This window comes from Mustela lutreola, chromosome 9 (assembly GCF_030435805.1).
Source record: "Mustela lutreola isolate mMusLut2 chromosome 9, mMusLut2.pri, whole genome shotgun sequence".
Lineage (NCBI taxonomy): Eukaryota > Metazoa > Chordata > Mammalia > Carnivora > Mustelidae > Mustela > Mustela lutreola.
The window spans coordinates 72,511,174-72,525,291 of NC_081298.1; the positions used below are offsets into that span (position 1 = coordinate 72,511,174).

The 14,118-nt window shown below is 34.8% G+C and overlaps 1 protein-coding gene across 1 annotated transcript in view; it reads right to left on the reverse strand.

Annotated features, from left to right (window-relative positions):
• The window catches only part of FBXO11 (F-box protein 11), an 89,311-nt gene that overhangs the window by 1,389 nt on the left and 73,804 nt on the right, over positions 1 to 14,118 (reverse strand). Inside the window, exons 12-22 of the mRNA XM_059134749.1 lie at positions 8,611 to 8,828; positions 7,579 to 7,664; positions 6,479 to 6,573; positions 5,450 to 5,572; positions 5,275 to 5,360; positions 4,441 to 4,517; positions 4,207 to 4,350; positions 1,863 to 1,973; positions 1,126 to 1,233; positions 705 to 813; positions 20 to 118 (exon numbers count right to left, since the gene is read on the reverse strand). Coding sequence (XP_058990732.1) covers positions 20 to 118; positions 705 to 813; positions 1,126 to 1,233; positions 1,863 to 1,973; positions 4,207 to 4,350; positions 4,441 to 4,517; positions 5,275 to 5,360; positions 5,450 to 5,572; positions 6,479 to 6,573; positions 7,579 to 7,664; positions 8,611 to 8,828 — 1,256 coding nt within the window. The remainder of the gene's footprint in view (positions 1 to 19; positions 119 to 704; positions 814 to 1,125; positions 1,234 to 1,862; positions 1,974 to 4,206; positions 4,351 to 4,440; positions 4,518 to 5,274; positions 5,361 to 5,449; positions 5,573 to 6,478; positions 6,574 to 7,578; positions 7,665 to 8,610; positions 8,829 to 14,118) is intronic.

Consider the following 14,118-nt stretch of genomic DNA (forward strand, 5'->3'; position numbering starts at 1 on the left):
AAGCAAGTGTGCTACATACCTATCATGTCTAATAAATTCTACATCATGTCCCTGATGGCACTTCTTAATGCAGTTCACACATATGGCATTTCGATCTGTGGTGTTACAAGTGTGACATCTAAAAAGCAAAAGCTTACATTATTTTCTTGAAATGTTACTTCCTCAAAATACTGCGTTTTACCCGACGACCTATGGCTTACAAGAAGAACAAAACCAAAATTTTTGTAGCTCTAGGCCAGGTTAATTTCTGCAAAAGGACTTTAACAAGTCAATCTCCTGGTCTGTGTCTTCTGAGAAAAACACCTGATTTGCAAACTGTAGAAAGGCAGCTGAAACTTTCATTTAAAAAATACTTAATCTGGGGGCAGGGCATCAAGAACCACTCAGTGACTGGGGTACATGGGACAATTAATTAGACCTTTACTTTGAAACTCCCAAACAAAAGCATTGTGTTCCACCTTTCCAGTGATAGCAACAGTTGCTGTTGCTCTTCCATATTTGTGGTCTCAAGCAGATTGATCACAGAGAACTTACTATGGACAAATAGAAAATTCTCAATTATAGTCTCTTTCCTTGGTAATTTTTCCAATACCCAATTTTCTCTAGCTTACATTTAAGAGAAAAATGTAAAAATATTATGTCTTGCCAGTTTAGAAAATCACTATCTCCCCTTTTTCAAACTCACAAGTAATTTAGAAATATACCTGTAGAAATCATGCATGGGATAGCTGGTATAACTTGATATTTTATATAAACATTGGCCTCTACTAACAGCCTTTTCTATGGCGTCTTGATTGTTCATTATTTTGTTATCTGTAATAAAAAAAAATAAGTAAAATTCTAGAGGATAAAGACTTAAGATAAAAATAGAGATAACAGGATTATTCCAATAGTCACTTTTTAAAGACCAGAGGAGGCTAACCAATTAAGTAAAAAACGTCAGCTTAAAATAGAAAAATGGATTTTCCTGGTGTAAGATACTCCCAACTGTTTAGAACAAGTCAAAGCTTTCAAAATAGTTCGGAGTTGTAGTTAACTTGGCAGAGGGACAGCAATGGCTTCTGATACCATTATCTTTTAATGGCATATTTTGTATATTTATAGGCAGAGCAGACTCCAACATACCTTTCATTGTCACATTAACACCAGATGCTAAAAATAAGCCTCCAAACCGGTTGTTAAAAATCTGATTGCCTTCTAGTGTTGCAGTTGCATGATTTGTAATTTCAATACCTGAAGTAAAATTTACAAACAGTAGATGCATCATCACATTATAGTTTCTTAACATCTAAAGAATAAGATGCAAATGTTTGAGTCACTGAGAATAACATTTATTTTCCACTGTTAACAGTCCACTATCCTTGCTAAAGAAAGGCATACTACTTACTACAGATGGTTCATAACTTAATACTTATTTTCATGGCAAGCAGATGATGATAATGCCTGCCCAGAAATATGTTTAGGTAGCCACTAGTTGTACGTATGAAGAAAAAAAAAAGTGTCATCTTCCCTGGCAAAAAGTTGAAATATGTGCACAATACTTGGAAAGTTTGAGAGGCCAGAGGGCTTGAATTTATTTGTATTCCAAATGGTAGTACAAGCTTGCATTCTATCCCAATTAAGGTTTCATAATTATTACTGAACCCAAGAGAGATTTCTTAAAAGTCTGGCTTAGAACATTACAATCCAGAACTTGGATTACGTGCTCTTATAAGCCATTGTTAACTGCAAGGCATTCAGCCACTTTTGCAACACACTTAGCACACCCCTTCAGTTAATAAGCAAAAGAGAATTAATATTCTAAAGATTGAACATTTTAATGTATAGAAAACAAGCTACAGGTAACAAAAGAAAATACAAACCTGCAGCAAAACCATCAAATATTCTGTTTTTCCTTAAGACTGGATGACTATTAGTGCTGATGAGAACACCTGCTTGAGCATTCCTGAAAATATCATTTTCTTCAAGGAGACCTATAATAAAATATTTCCTCAGATTAAGGCTTATGCACATTACAAATTTTAATAGTTTTGGCGGCATTCAGGTTTTTAGTTTCTTACTGACTGTGTTGTATAAAAAAAGGACTAATTTCTCAGCTGAAAAGTTTATTAGTAAGTAATTCAGAGGGGTTTAAGGTAGGAATAACCAAGAACTGCTTAAAATGGCAGGTAACCATTCTACCAGATAAATGGAAATTCCATGGTACCGGGAACCATGTCTAGTTCACTCAACAAATTCCTGGTGGCTGCCTGGCACCTATTTCTCACACTGAATTAAAATGAGGTCCTTTGAAGTATTTTTAGAATCATTATAGTCTCAATGCTTTCATGCAAACCCTATTTCTGGTCATTATTCTTATAATCATCAAGTGATGATTATAAGGATAATTTCCTGTAGTCTCTCTTCTGCTGTTCTTCCCAGTTTCCTACAACTGCCATGTTCCTTCTCTGCTTAAAATCTATTTTCAGAATAAAGTTTAAAATTAAGTTGCCATTTAAAACCTTTAAAGATATTCCCCTAACCTATTCCATTGTCTTACTACATTATCTATGCTCTGAATATGATACACATTTTTATCTCTAATGCCTTTGGTTTGTATTATTTCTTCATCCTGGAATGTCCTGCCTTCTTTCTTCCTAATGTCACTTCCTCTGGAAGATTTGTTTCCCTCCATCGAATTTATTATTCTCTCTTCTGAGAGTATAACATGATTTAAAAATGAGCTGTGGAATCAGACTTATCAGATCTTCAAATACAGATTCTACCACCTCACTGAATTCCTTATCTAATCTGGCCATAATGGCACCTACATACAGGGTTTTAATGAGGATTAAATGAATTAATACATGTAAACATACACTGCATTAAAGAACTAGCTAATATTACTCTTATAAACCCTACTTATGTATAGTGAATTATTAGTTGTATATGAGCATCTCTGCTCTGAAAATATGAAACTACTTCTGTAGACATTCAACCCACCTGTGAGTTCAGTTTTGACCTCTAAACTGCTATTTCCCTGGAAAAGACTACTCCAACTTCCTCTAATCTTTGCTTTTGCTAAGATCCAGTCTGAATTCTGTATACAAAGTTAGAATCTGGGCACTGCCCCTTCTCTAGCCTCAACTTTCAGTACCTCTTTGCGCCTTACTAATCAGAACCATTTGGTTTCCTTTAGATTTTTGGTTACAATGTGCCATTAGACTCTAAGCTTTCTGGGATGTAGTACTGTTTTATTCACCATTGTATCTTTAGCATCTGTATCAGTTGTTGGTACAAAACAAATGGAAGTGTGAACTGTGCTTTCTACACTGGGAATGGCCTCCCCACCCCACATTTACCAGTGAATGCTCATTTTACAAGACAGCTTAAGAGTTATTTTAATCCATGAATCTTTTTTCAACACCTTACAAATAAAACCATCCACTGTATTGTGTTTCCTCATTATATCTTGTAAAGACTCCTCTATCAGGTATATCATCTTAATGAATTATTAGATTATGAGCTCTTTCAGAGTCTGTCATTAATGGAATCATCACTGCTTGGCTGTAGTAGTAAATTTCACTGATTATGATGTAGTAGTAACTGGCTATTCCTTCCATATAAGATGCACAGTGCTGGGTTACTGACATTTCAGGAAAGGTGATAAATTTGCATTTAACATTCTCCCCTAATCTCTCTGAACAACATGCATTTGCAGATGTGGAATTTTTGCCTCAATGTAAAATGAGTTGACCTTCATGTATACAAAACCAGACACGCCTTGACTTCATTAATTCCACTCTCCAACAAACAGTTGCAAACAGGTACAAAGCAATACTTATTTACTACAGACATTTTCATATAGTTACAGGCCAATTAATTTCTAACCTAGTTCTGTAACTGGACCTTGATGTTTATTATAGTCATATCACTATTCTAAATAAAAGAAAGTCCAGAGAGAAAATGTAAACAAATTCCACCTTAAAAATGCCCAACAACTAGCACACTCAAGATGGCTACAGAAAGAAAAGAAAAATTGTACAAACACCTGTCTTCTTTACCTCCAGACACTAATCTAATCTACCTCAAGACCTGATAAGGAAAAAGACTAAGATTCACTCACTTAAAGCTTATATTAATTGGCAATGTCCCTAATCATTAAAGATATGGAGGAAGAATAATGAAAAATTGTTTTTTTTACTAATGCAAAATTAACAACAATACCTCGACCCCCATTAAATATACAGATGCCACCATCTCTTCCATCATGGATTTTATTTCTTCTTAGTGTAGGATTACTATCTGTCTTAATCCAGACTCCAGCCATTGCATTGTCAAATATTTCATTGTCTTCTATACAGCCTAGACCTATAAGTACAGAATTTTAGGTTATGTTATTTGGAAAGTATAGCTCTAAAGACAATTAGCAATAAGGAAAAAATGAAAGATTAAACATACCAGAATTATAAACAAGAATTCCACCATTTTGTCCTCCCCAGATTTTGTTGCGTCTAATTTTGGGGTTGCTTCCAGTCCTATGGATACAATAGAAAATAATGCCATCTTAACTGCTTCTACTCCCATATCCCATGTTATGTTAGGTAACCGTGAAAAAATTTATATTAATCACAGTAAGAATAAGTATACAATGGAGTGTCTTTCCAGATGCTCTGAGAAATTTGTCGGTAAAGACACTGGTGTAATTTTGCTTAATTCTATTTCCAACAGAATATACTTAGCTATAGATTATATTATTACTATAGAGCCTCCTAATCTATAAACTACACTGAGGAGGTTAGATTAAGTGACTACTATTATTGTATACTCACCTCATATATAAAATGAAGGGCTGAATTATAAGTACTACTACAGTTTCTAAAACTTAAAATACAGGAAAGAGGGGTGTAAAAAACTAATACTCTTACAGAAATAGTGTAAAAAGAGAAGCTCACATTTACTGAGTGCCTACAACATGCCAGGTATAGCTCACAAGTATTTTTATATAGCTGCCTACTTTCCAAGTATGATAGAGTACACTGGCAACTATGACTGTTACAGTGGATGACAGAAGAGTGGAAACGTGCTCCTATGGCAGGCATATGTGCCACTGGCTGGTTCAAGAAAAGCTATATTCTGCCAATTTAAGCCAAGCATGTGGTAAGAGCATGAATATATATACAAAAGGAGGAATAAAAGTTGAGCATTAAATAAACAAGGGAAGTTCTTTTACATACCCCACATATTCCCACCGAATTCCCTCCCAAAAGAAAGCCAAATGTGAAAAATGTTTACCTTATCTGAACCCCTGAATACATATGATTATAGATATCATTGTCCTCTAGCACTCCATGTCCATTGTCATAAAAATATACACCAACCTAAAATTTAAAAAAAAAATTGTTTTCAAATGACAAAAAAAGTTTATAAAACAATCTATTTCCCATGTAAAAATCCAAAATAATTTTACCTGCTTTCCACTATGTATCCTGTTTCTTCTCAGTACTGGAGTGCTGCCTGTTGTCACCCAGACCCCAGCCAGAGTATTACTATAAACTTCATTCTCTTCTATTACGCCTTGTCCTTTCTCATGCTAAATAAAAATTACATTGATACAATATATATCTTTTAGAAACCAGTAGTTTATAGTATGTTCCCCCCTTTAAAAACAGTTATGATAAAAAAATTTCAATTTTTATTTTTTCACCTGAATGAGGTAGTAACATTGCTTTTGTGTAGCCTCTACCTGAGTTTAAGCTCTGTAAGTTTTTATACTGTTCTTTATGTGATTTTGTACTTTTAAGCTCTTATTTCATTCTAAGATATATAACAAACTGAAGGTCTCTCATTTAGTAAGCTAACAGCTATTTCAAATTACTGGTGAAATCATTCAAAATAAGATCTCAGGTTACTAAAATACTTATTTTTATTTAGAGCAGAAGACTTAAGACTGAGATTTAGAACTGAAAATAAAAATCAGAATCATACCTGGCATTACACAAGGACCCTTCTGAAATTTCCTACATTTTCTCACTTGAATCTGTTATAACAGATTTTCAAAAATATTCAGAAATATTCAAGTCTAGTATTATTAGTACTTTCACTGATACTATAAAATTTACTTACTACTTTTAGAAAATTTCAGACTCCCAGCATAGTCACACCAACAAAACTCCAGGGTAAAATTAGAACTCAGCCAATCGATGGTTGAGAGGTCAGCCCATAATATCAATTATAATTAAAGACTTTAATAAAAAAAGGTATATTCTCTATGCCTAAACTCAGTCAGTTGACTGAATTTTACAGATCACTACACATACTATGTAAGTCATTCATATACTGGCAGGGAGAACAAGAGTGTTATTTATTGTATAAATATTAAAGACAGTCATAAACTCATACTCTGTAAGCTAAATATGGCCTACTCAAGGCTAGATATAATTCTGTCCTCATCCATGCCATGAGGCATGACATTCTAGAACTATATTAATTGACTTACCACATAAATCCCACCATGTTGACCATCATGAATTTTGTTATGTCGAACAATTGGACAACTGTTTGTCCTAATCTGAATTCCTGCTAATGCATTGCCTATTTAAAAATAAAAGTTACAATGTCAACATATGGAGCTTCATGGAACACAGTAAAAATTTTACATCACTACATGGTAGTCAAAATTTTTAGAATTTTAGGAAAAGCACAATTTTGTGAAATATGTTATATTCACAAAGATATTTATGGTTTGAGAGCATTAAAAAACAAAACTAAGGGAACTAGGAGTATAAAAAGAAAAACTGTAGGCAGTATAGGCATAAGAGTTTGGAGTAGAGACTCTGAAGCCAGGCTGCCAAGTAAGGAATCCCAGGAATTCTACCTTCCTGTGTGACTTTAAGTTATTTAACCTCATTGTATCTTTGTTTCCCAATCAGTAAGTGGAGATATTTAACAGTGTCTACTTCATAAGGTTTATGTAAATATTATCCAGGTAAGTAGCAGCAAAAGAGAAAGCCCATGAACATATCTGTGTCTAGCACACACACATCTAATGGTCTACTGAATTTGTATCTCAAAAAGTTTTAATGAGGAATAAGTATTTTCCCTTTATAGTTTTTTTTTTTTTTTTTTTTTTTTTTAAAAGATTTTACTTATTTACTTGAGAGTCAGAGAGTGAGTGAGAAGCAGACTCCCCACTGAGCAGAGCTCACTGTGGGGTTTGATCCCGGGTCTCAAGGATCATGACGGGAGCCAAAGGCAGACATTTAATCAACTGAGCCACCAGGCACCCCCACCCCTACGTTTACAATTAGTACCCAAAGTGAAAAAAGAGTGAATCTAAGGAAAGTGCATACTCCCGCAGACTAAGGTCTTATTTGTATTTTCATCACTGGTATCTAGTATAGTTCCTGGTAAACACTGGGTACCCATTAAATGTTAAGTGAATAGTGACTAATAAGTAAATAAACATCACAAGTAATCTTTACTGAGAATTTAAAGAAATTGGATCACCACTTCTTGGAGGGTTTCAAAGTGGTCCATTTTGCTAATGTCAGGAAGACAGACCAAGTTCCAAAACTTTATAGAACAAAACATTCTTACCATAAATGTCATTTCCTTCAATAAGGCCTCGTCCATCACCAAAGATGTAAACTCCCCCTTGATTTCCATTAAATATAGAATTCCCCCTATAATTATGATAAATGATAAAAAATAAACCTCTATTCAGTGAAAGCTTATTTAACACAATCAACTACAGGGCCACTCATACTCATGGTACCTTAAAAAATTATTTACCTTCTAGGGGTCATAGTTTCCTAATCTGTAAAACAAGGGACGCAGACTAGATGATTTCTAAGTTCCTTTGTTTTCTTTCTAAAACCTAACGCTTAAAGCTTAAAAGAGCCACCTAGTATTTGAGACAAAGTAACATTCTTAAAAATTCCCCTCAAAATAGCTGATACATTTAGAACTTTTTTCTTTTTTTTAGCTGATCTAGACACATATGCTGAATATTAACAAGATGGAAATCTCATAATCTACTTTCATAAAACCAGTGGAAAATAAAACTTGGCAATCAAAAATAATTCATTGTTACTGATTAAGTTATAATAGTTCTGGTTCTACAGTCTTAGCCAACAGACTGGATCTGTTTGTTTCCTTACTGCAGCCAGAGGGAATGGTAGGAACTATTAAAGAAAAGTGATGGCCTGAAGTTCTGACTTTTTGTTATTTTTGATCTGTCCAAGAATCTTGGAGTTAATTACTTTCCTGAGTTATGCTATCTGCAGACTCTCAGACAAAAAAAAGAGAAGACAAGGTCATTCATGTTCCAAGAAAAGAACATGGCCCTATACACTCATTTATAATGCAGTTTGATAAACTTAAAATCATAATAACATTTGCAACTGTTCATAAAAGAATATTTTGCATGACTTAGATCACTAAAAAACAAACAGAACACCCAAAAATAAATGCAACAGCTTTGCTCATTCAGACGCATAGACATTTACTAGGAAGATCTATTTTGCAGTGGTCAGGTGTCTAGGAAAAATAGTTAAGAGTTAAAGCTTGACTTTTCATATAACATAAAAAGTAAAAAAGTAATTTCCATCCATAATTATATATAATCACCTTATTGTTGGGTCACTATTTGAGGTAATCCATACACCTGCAAAGTTGTTTGCATAGATTTTATTCTCTATGAATTGTCCTCTTCCTTTTTCATGCACATATATTCCTCCAGTCTGCCCATGATGAATTTCACATCGAACGACTGTGGGGTTAGCGTAGGCTTTTACTTCAAAGCCTGCTATTCTGTTTCTGTGTATGTTGCAACTTTCAAAGTAACCCTGAAAAATACAGAAATCAAACTGAAGGTAAGACTACTTCCCAAAAAGAAATGACATTTAAAAAAAATGACCTTTTTACTGTATGCCTCAAAATTAAGTATCAGAAATGTTCAAGGTTAAAAATAAAACAGATACACACTAAATTTCAAATGATAAAAGAGATTTAATTTTGGTGAAACAGAGAATCACAATTCTTCTCAGTCTGAGTATATGCAAAGCCAGGGAAGAAAACAAGGGAAAGATTTATCTAATAAATGCAAATAAATACTATCACCCAATAAATATACACATCCTTTGACAAAGATTTATTGAGTCTTAAAAAAAAAAAACTCTTAGAGATTTAAAAATGTCCCAAGAAAACAAATTCTAAAAAGGTGACCTAAGGACATAATCAGAGACTACAGAAAAAGACACAGAAAATAATGTTCACCTTAGCCCAATAACAGGGAATGGACTAACTTGTATTCATGCTTTACATGCTATCGTGTTAAATAAAAGAAACAGTATATTCTTAAAGATAGTATATATTAAGTATGGTCTCAATTTTATTTCAAGAAAATACAATGAACAATAAAACAAAAATATGAAGGTGTGATTATCTGAGAAATATGATAGATTGCTTTTGTATCTTTTATACTTCTATGAATTTCTTAAATTTTCTGTAATGGACAGACTTATTTTATAATGATAATAAGTTATTGTAATACTGATATCCTAAATTCTCAGATTCAATCAAGACTAAATTTTTTTTTTTTTTAAGATTGATTTATTTGACAAATAGAGCAAAAGAGTAAGCAAGAGGGGGTACAACAAGGGTTCAATCCCAGGACTCTGGGATCATGATCAGAGCCAAAGGCAGACACACTCAGCTGACTGAGCCACCCAGGCACCTCCAATCAAGACTAAATATTAAGGGGGGGGGGGGAGATATTCCCAAAATGGCACTTGTAAAAGCCACTTCAACTTCTGGTCTATTTCCCTTCAAAAACTGAATATGCTCTCCTTTCTTTAAATTTCTTATGGTACCTCTATGTAATGCTTTGTACTGTTCCTGTTTATTTGTTATGTCCATTCCTCCCTGATCCTAAGCTTCTGTACAGAAAGGTTTATATTAAGTGCTGTTGTATCTATATAAGACTTCACATATAGCAAAAGCAGGAATTCATTACTTTCTGCAAAATCTAGTGAAGGTGAAAAACAGGATATAATTGTGATACTCAAGTTTACTACATTATTTAACTCTTTAAGAAAACAGACCTCTGAGTAATATTCAAAAGTAGTTTCAGGTTTCGTTTTCCACAAAGAACAAATTATCTGCAACTTTTTCATATATGGATTACATTAAAAATAGCTACTCTGGGGTGCCTGGGGGGCTCAGTCACCCAGGTGGTTTTGGCTTGGGTCATGATCTCAGGGTCCTGGGAGCTAGCCCCACAAGGGCTCCCTGTTCTGTGGGGAGCCTGCTTCTCCCTGTCCCTCTGCCTGTTGCTCTCCCTCCTTGTGCTCTACCAAACTTTTTTGTTTGTTTTAAAAAATTGTATTTATTTATTAGACAGAAAGAGACAGAGTAGAAAGGGAACAAGTGGGGGAGTGGGAGAGGAAGAAGTAGGCTTCCCGCCGAGCAGGGAGCCTGATATGGGGTTCCATCACAATATTTGTTTGTGGAGTAGTAAGTTTATTTAATTTTGGGGTGCAGTCAATCAGACCCATTTGGTTCCTGTTCAAGGCCGTAATCTCCAACTTAATATTTTAAGGGTAATAAAATTATTTCAGTCTTCTCACACTACTTAATGGCTTCATTTCATAATCTGTTCAGAATGTGGCAAGGAAAGGTATGCTGCTTATTGGGTTTCCAAAATTACTTCAGCAACAGGCACTGTCACACGTCTTGACTATACTGCAACTATACTTTCCAAGTACACAGTACTCCAAGTATACTTTGCTATGTATTGACTAAAAATGATTCAAATGTAGGGATGCTCTATTTTCTCTAGATTTTGATTTTGTATAGTTAAGACAGTCAACTAGATCAAATTTACTAAGGCAAACAGCAGCCTCTCTCCTCATTTTCCCTTATCCAAAGTCCCCCACTTTCAATTCTTCTGGCTGACTCTTTTTATTCACTTCTTTTTTTTTAAATTAAAAAATTTTTTTTTTAATTTGACAGACAGAGATCATAAGTAGGCAGAGAGGCAGGCAGAGAGAGAGGTGGAAGCAGCCTCCCCGCTGAGCAGAGAGCCCGATGCGGGGCTCAATCCCAGGACCCTGAGATTGTGACCTGAGCCGAAGGCAGAGGCTTAACCCACTGAGCCACCCAGGCGCCCCACCTCTATATTTTTAAATTAAGATCTGTATTGCTATATCTTGAGTTTGCAGTTTTAGGTGATGTCTATTCATTTTCTATTACGGAAAGTAAGAATTTAGCTCTTTCTATCTCCTATCACACACATTCACACTGTATTCTTCCAATGTAGTGATAGCACAATTTTGGTTATATTAGTGTGTTATTCATAGCTGAGTCATAAAGTATAAGTATATATTCTTTGCTGTACAACTTTTTATATTAAAGTTGGTAATTATGTTATTCTCCTCCTTTGCTTAGGCCCCTACTGATAATTCTATTCTAAACTCACTACCAGTTGTAAAACAACTCAACATATTTATGTTCACATCAGGTTTACCAATTTATCTTCCTGAACATAAAGGTTTGTTTGTTTTTTTTTTTTAAAGATTTTACTATTTACTTGAGAGAGAGAGAAAGAGAGCGAATGTGAGAGAGAGCATGAGTGGGGAGGAGAGGGAGAAGCGGGGCTTCCCACTGAGCACAGAGCCTGATGTGGGGCTCAATCCCAAGACTCTGAAATCATGACCTGAGCTGAAGGCAGATGCTTAACTGACTGAGCCACCCAGGTGCCCCATAAATATAAGGTTTTATAATTTGCTCTAATCTGTAATGGTGGGCTTGGTAATAGGCAACTAGCCATTTACCATGTTGTAATTTAAAGGTTAAAAATGTTCCTTAATTCCATCAAAGTTTGGAACCTGTATCTTTTAAGATAACATTCAAGAAAAGAAAGTAGTAAAAACCATTTTTTTTCTTCATGCTCTTTCTTTAAAAAAGTAAACTCTACTCCCAACGTGGGGCTCAAACTCATGACCCTGAGATCAAGAGTCACACGATCCACTGACTGAGCCAGCCAGGTGTCCCACTTTTCATGCTTTTAAAACCAGAAGCCCCTACATTGCCAAACAGTCATTTTACCACATTCAGATAGAACAGTTTTATAATTTTACAAGGAAACCGATCTCTTGTTATGGGTTTAAAGAATTCAGTTAATGCAATTTTAAGCTGTTTAAAAAATATATTATTTATTTATTTTTGAGAAAGAGAGAGAGTGCGAGTGCAAGAGAGGGAATAAATGCAGGGGGAGAGGGAGAAGGAGAAGCAGGCTTCCTGAGGAGTAGGAAGCAAGAGAGGGAATGCAAGAGAGGGAACAAAAGAGGGAATGCAAGAGAGGGAACAAAAGCAGGGGGAGTGGGAGAAGGAGAAGCAGGCTTCCTGAGGAGTAGGAAGCCCAGTGTGGGGCTCGAACCTGGGATCATGACCTGAGCCAAAGGCAGATGCCTAACAACTGAGCCACCCAGGCATCCCAAGGTAAGTTTTAATAAAATGTATTCATTTTAAGAGATGCTTTTAGTGTAAAATGTCATAGTAATTCAGAAATGTAAGCATGATATAGACAGAATTCTACTCTGCCTTGTAAGATGCAAACCATGAAAATTCCAATGTATATTAACAAAACTCCAAAAGCAGGGATTTTTTTTTTTTTTTTTTTTTTTTTTTTAAGATTTTATTTACTTGAGAGACAGTAGGGCGTTGGGACAGAGGAAAAGGGAGAGGAGCTCCCTACTGAGCAAGGAGCCCAATGCTGGGCTCAATCCCGGGACCGTAAGATTATGACCTGGCCTGAAGGAAGACACTTAGACTGAGCCACCCAGGAGCCACCTAGGTGTCCCAAGCCCTTATTTTAAATATAGAAGAAGCTCTTAGCAATTTGGTATCTTTTGATAGGACAGAAATAGTTTTTCTGGGGTCATCCAATAAAATGTTTTCCCCAAGTAACTGAAGGTTCTCATAAGCCCAGCTAATGATCTTTAAGGTGATCAGATCTAGTGGCATGAACAGAACATGGAAAGGAAACACTCCCACAATATTATTTTCAGAGAAATAACACAGGCACAAGAAGTAAATGTGAGCAAAAATGTACACTAATGTGCAATTTTTATCCTCTAAAACTTATGCTTCCTATTTAAGTGAGGCTATTCAAAGCAAAGGAAAATGAAAGGCGAGAGAGGCAGCGACATTTCAATATAGATAATCTGTCATCTGTCAATCTGTCATGTGTTAAATTCATAAATTTAGAAGGTCTCCAAAATTTTATAGCAATTTGGCACTGCTATGGCATTCTAATTATATTTTTACAAAAATAACACTCTGCAATAGATTCAATATTAAACAAAGATTTCTGGGAACTTGTGAACAATGATAGAAAAATTGTTTTTAGGAATGAGACTGGCATTGTCATTATGTGAAAGAAAGAAAAAAGAAAGAATCCCCATCTTTTATTTTTTTCTTTCTTTCTTTTCTTTTCTTTTTTTTTTTTAAAGAATCCTCCTCTTTTAAAGATGCATGCTAAAATATTTACAGAGAAAATGATGATGTCCAGGATTTGCTTCAAAATAATCTAGAGAGTAGAGAAGACAGTAAAGAGTGGTTAAATATAGATGAAATAAAACTGGCCATGAATTGATAGCTGTTGAAGATGGAGACTGCGTACATGGGGATTCATTCACTATACTATTCTCTTTTTTATGTATGTTAGAAAAATTCTGTAAAACAAATTACATTAAAAATTAGGGATTAAAAACCACACTGTGGGGGGAAAAAAACAAGACAAAACTATGGACACATAGTAAGGGGCACAGATTTGAGGAAATCACATAAAAGAACAAAGCAATACATAGCCAAGTTTCCAAAGAACATATGGACAAGAAAACCAGCAAAACAACACAAGGTCAACAATAACAGAAACCTACATTATGGATACTGAAGTAGAAAAGCAAATCATCACAAGAAAAAAAAAAAAAAAAAGATAATCTCAAGACAAAAACCAAAATGATCTCGTCAGCCACATTTAATGCTAGAAATATAAACAGGACCACAAAATGTAGAGGGGGAAAAAAGTATAATCAAAATTATGTATATTGGGGCTCCTGGGTGGCTTAGTTG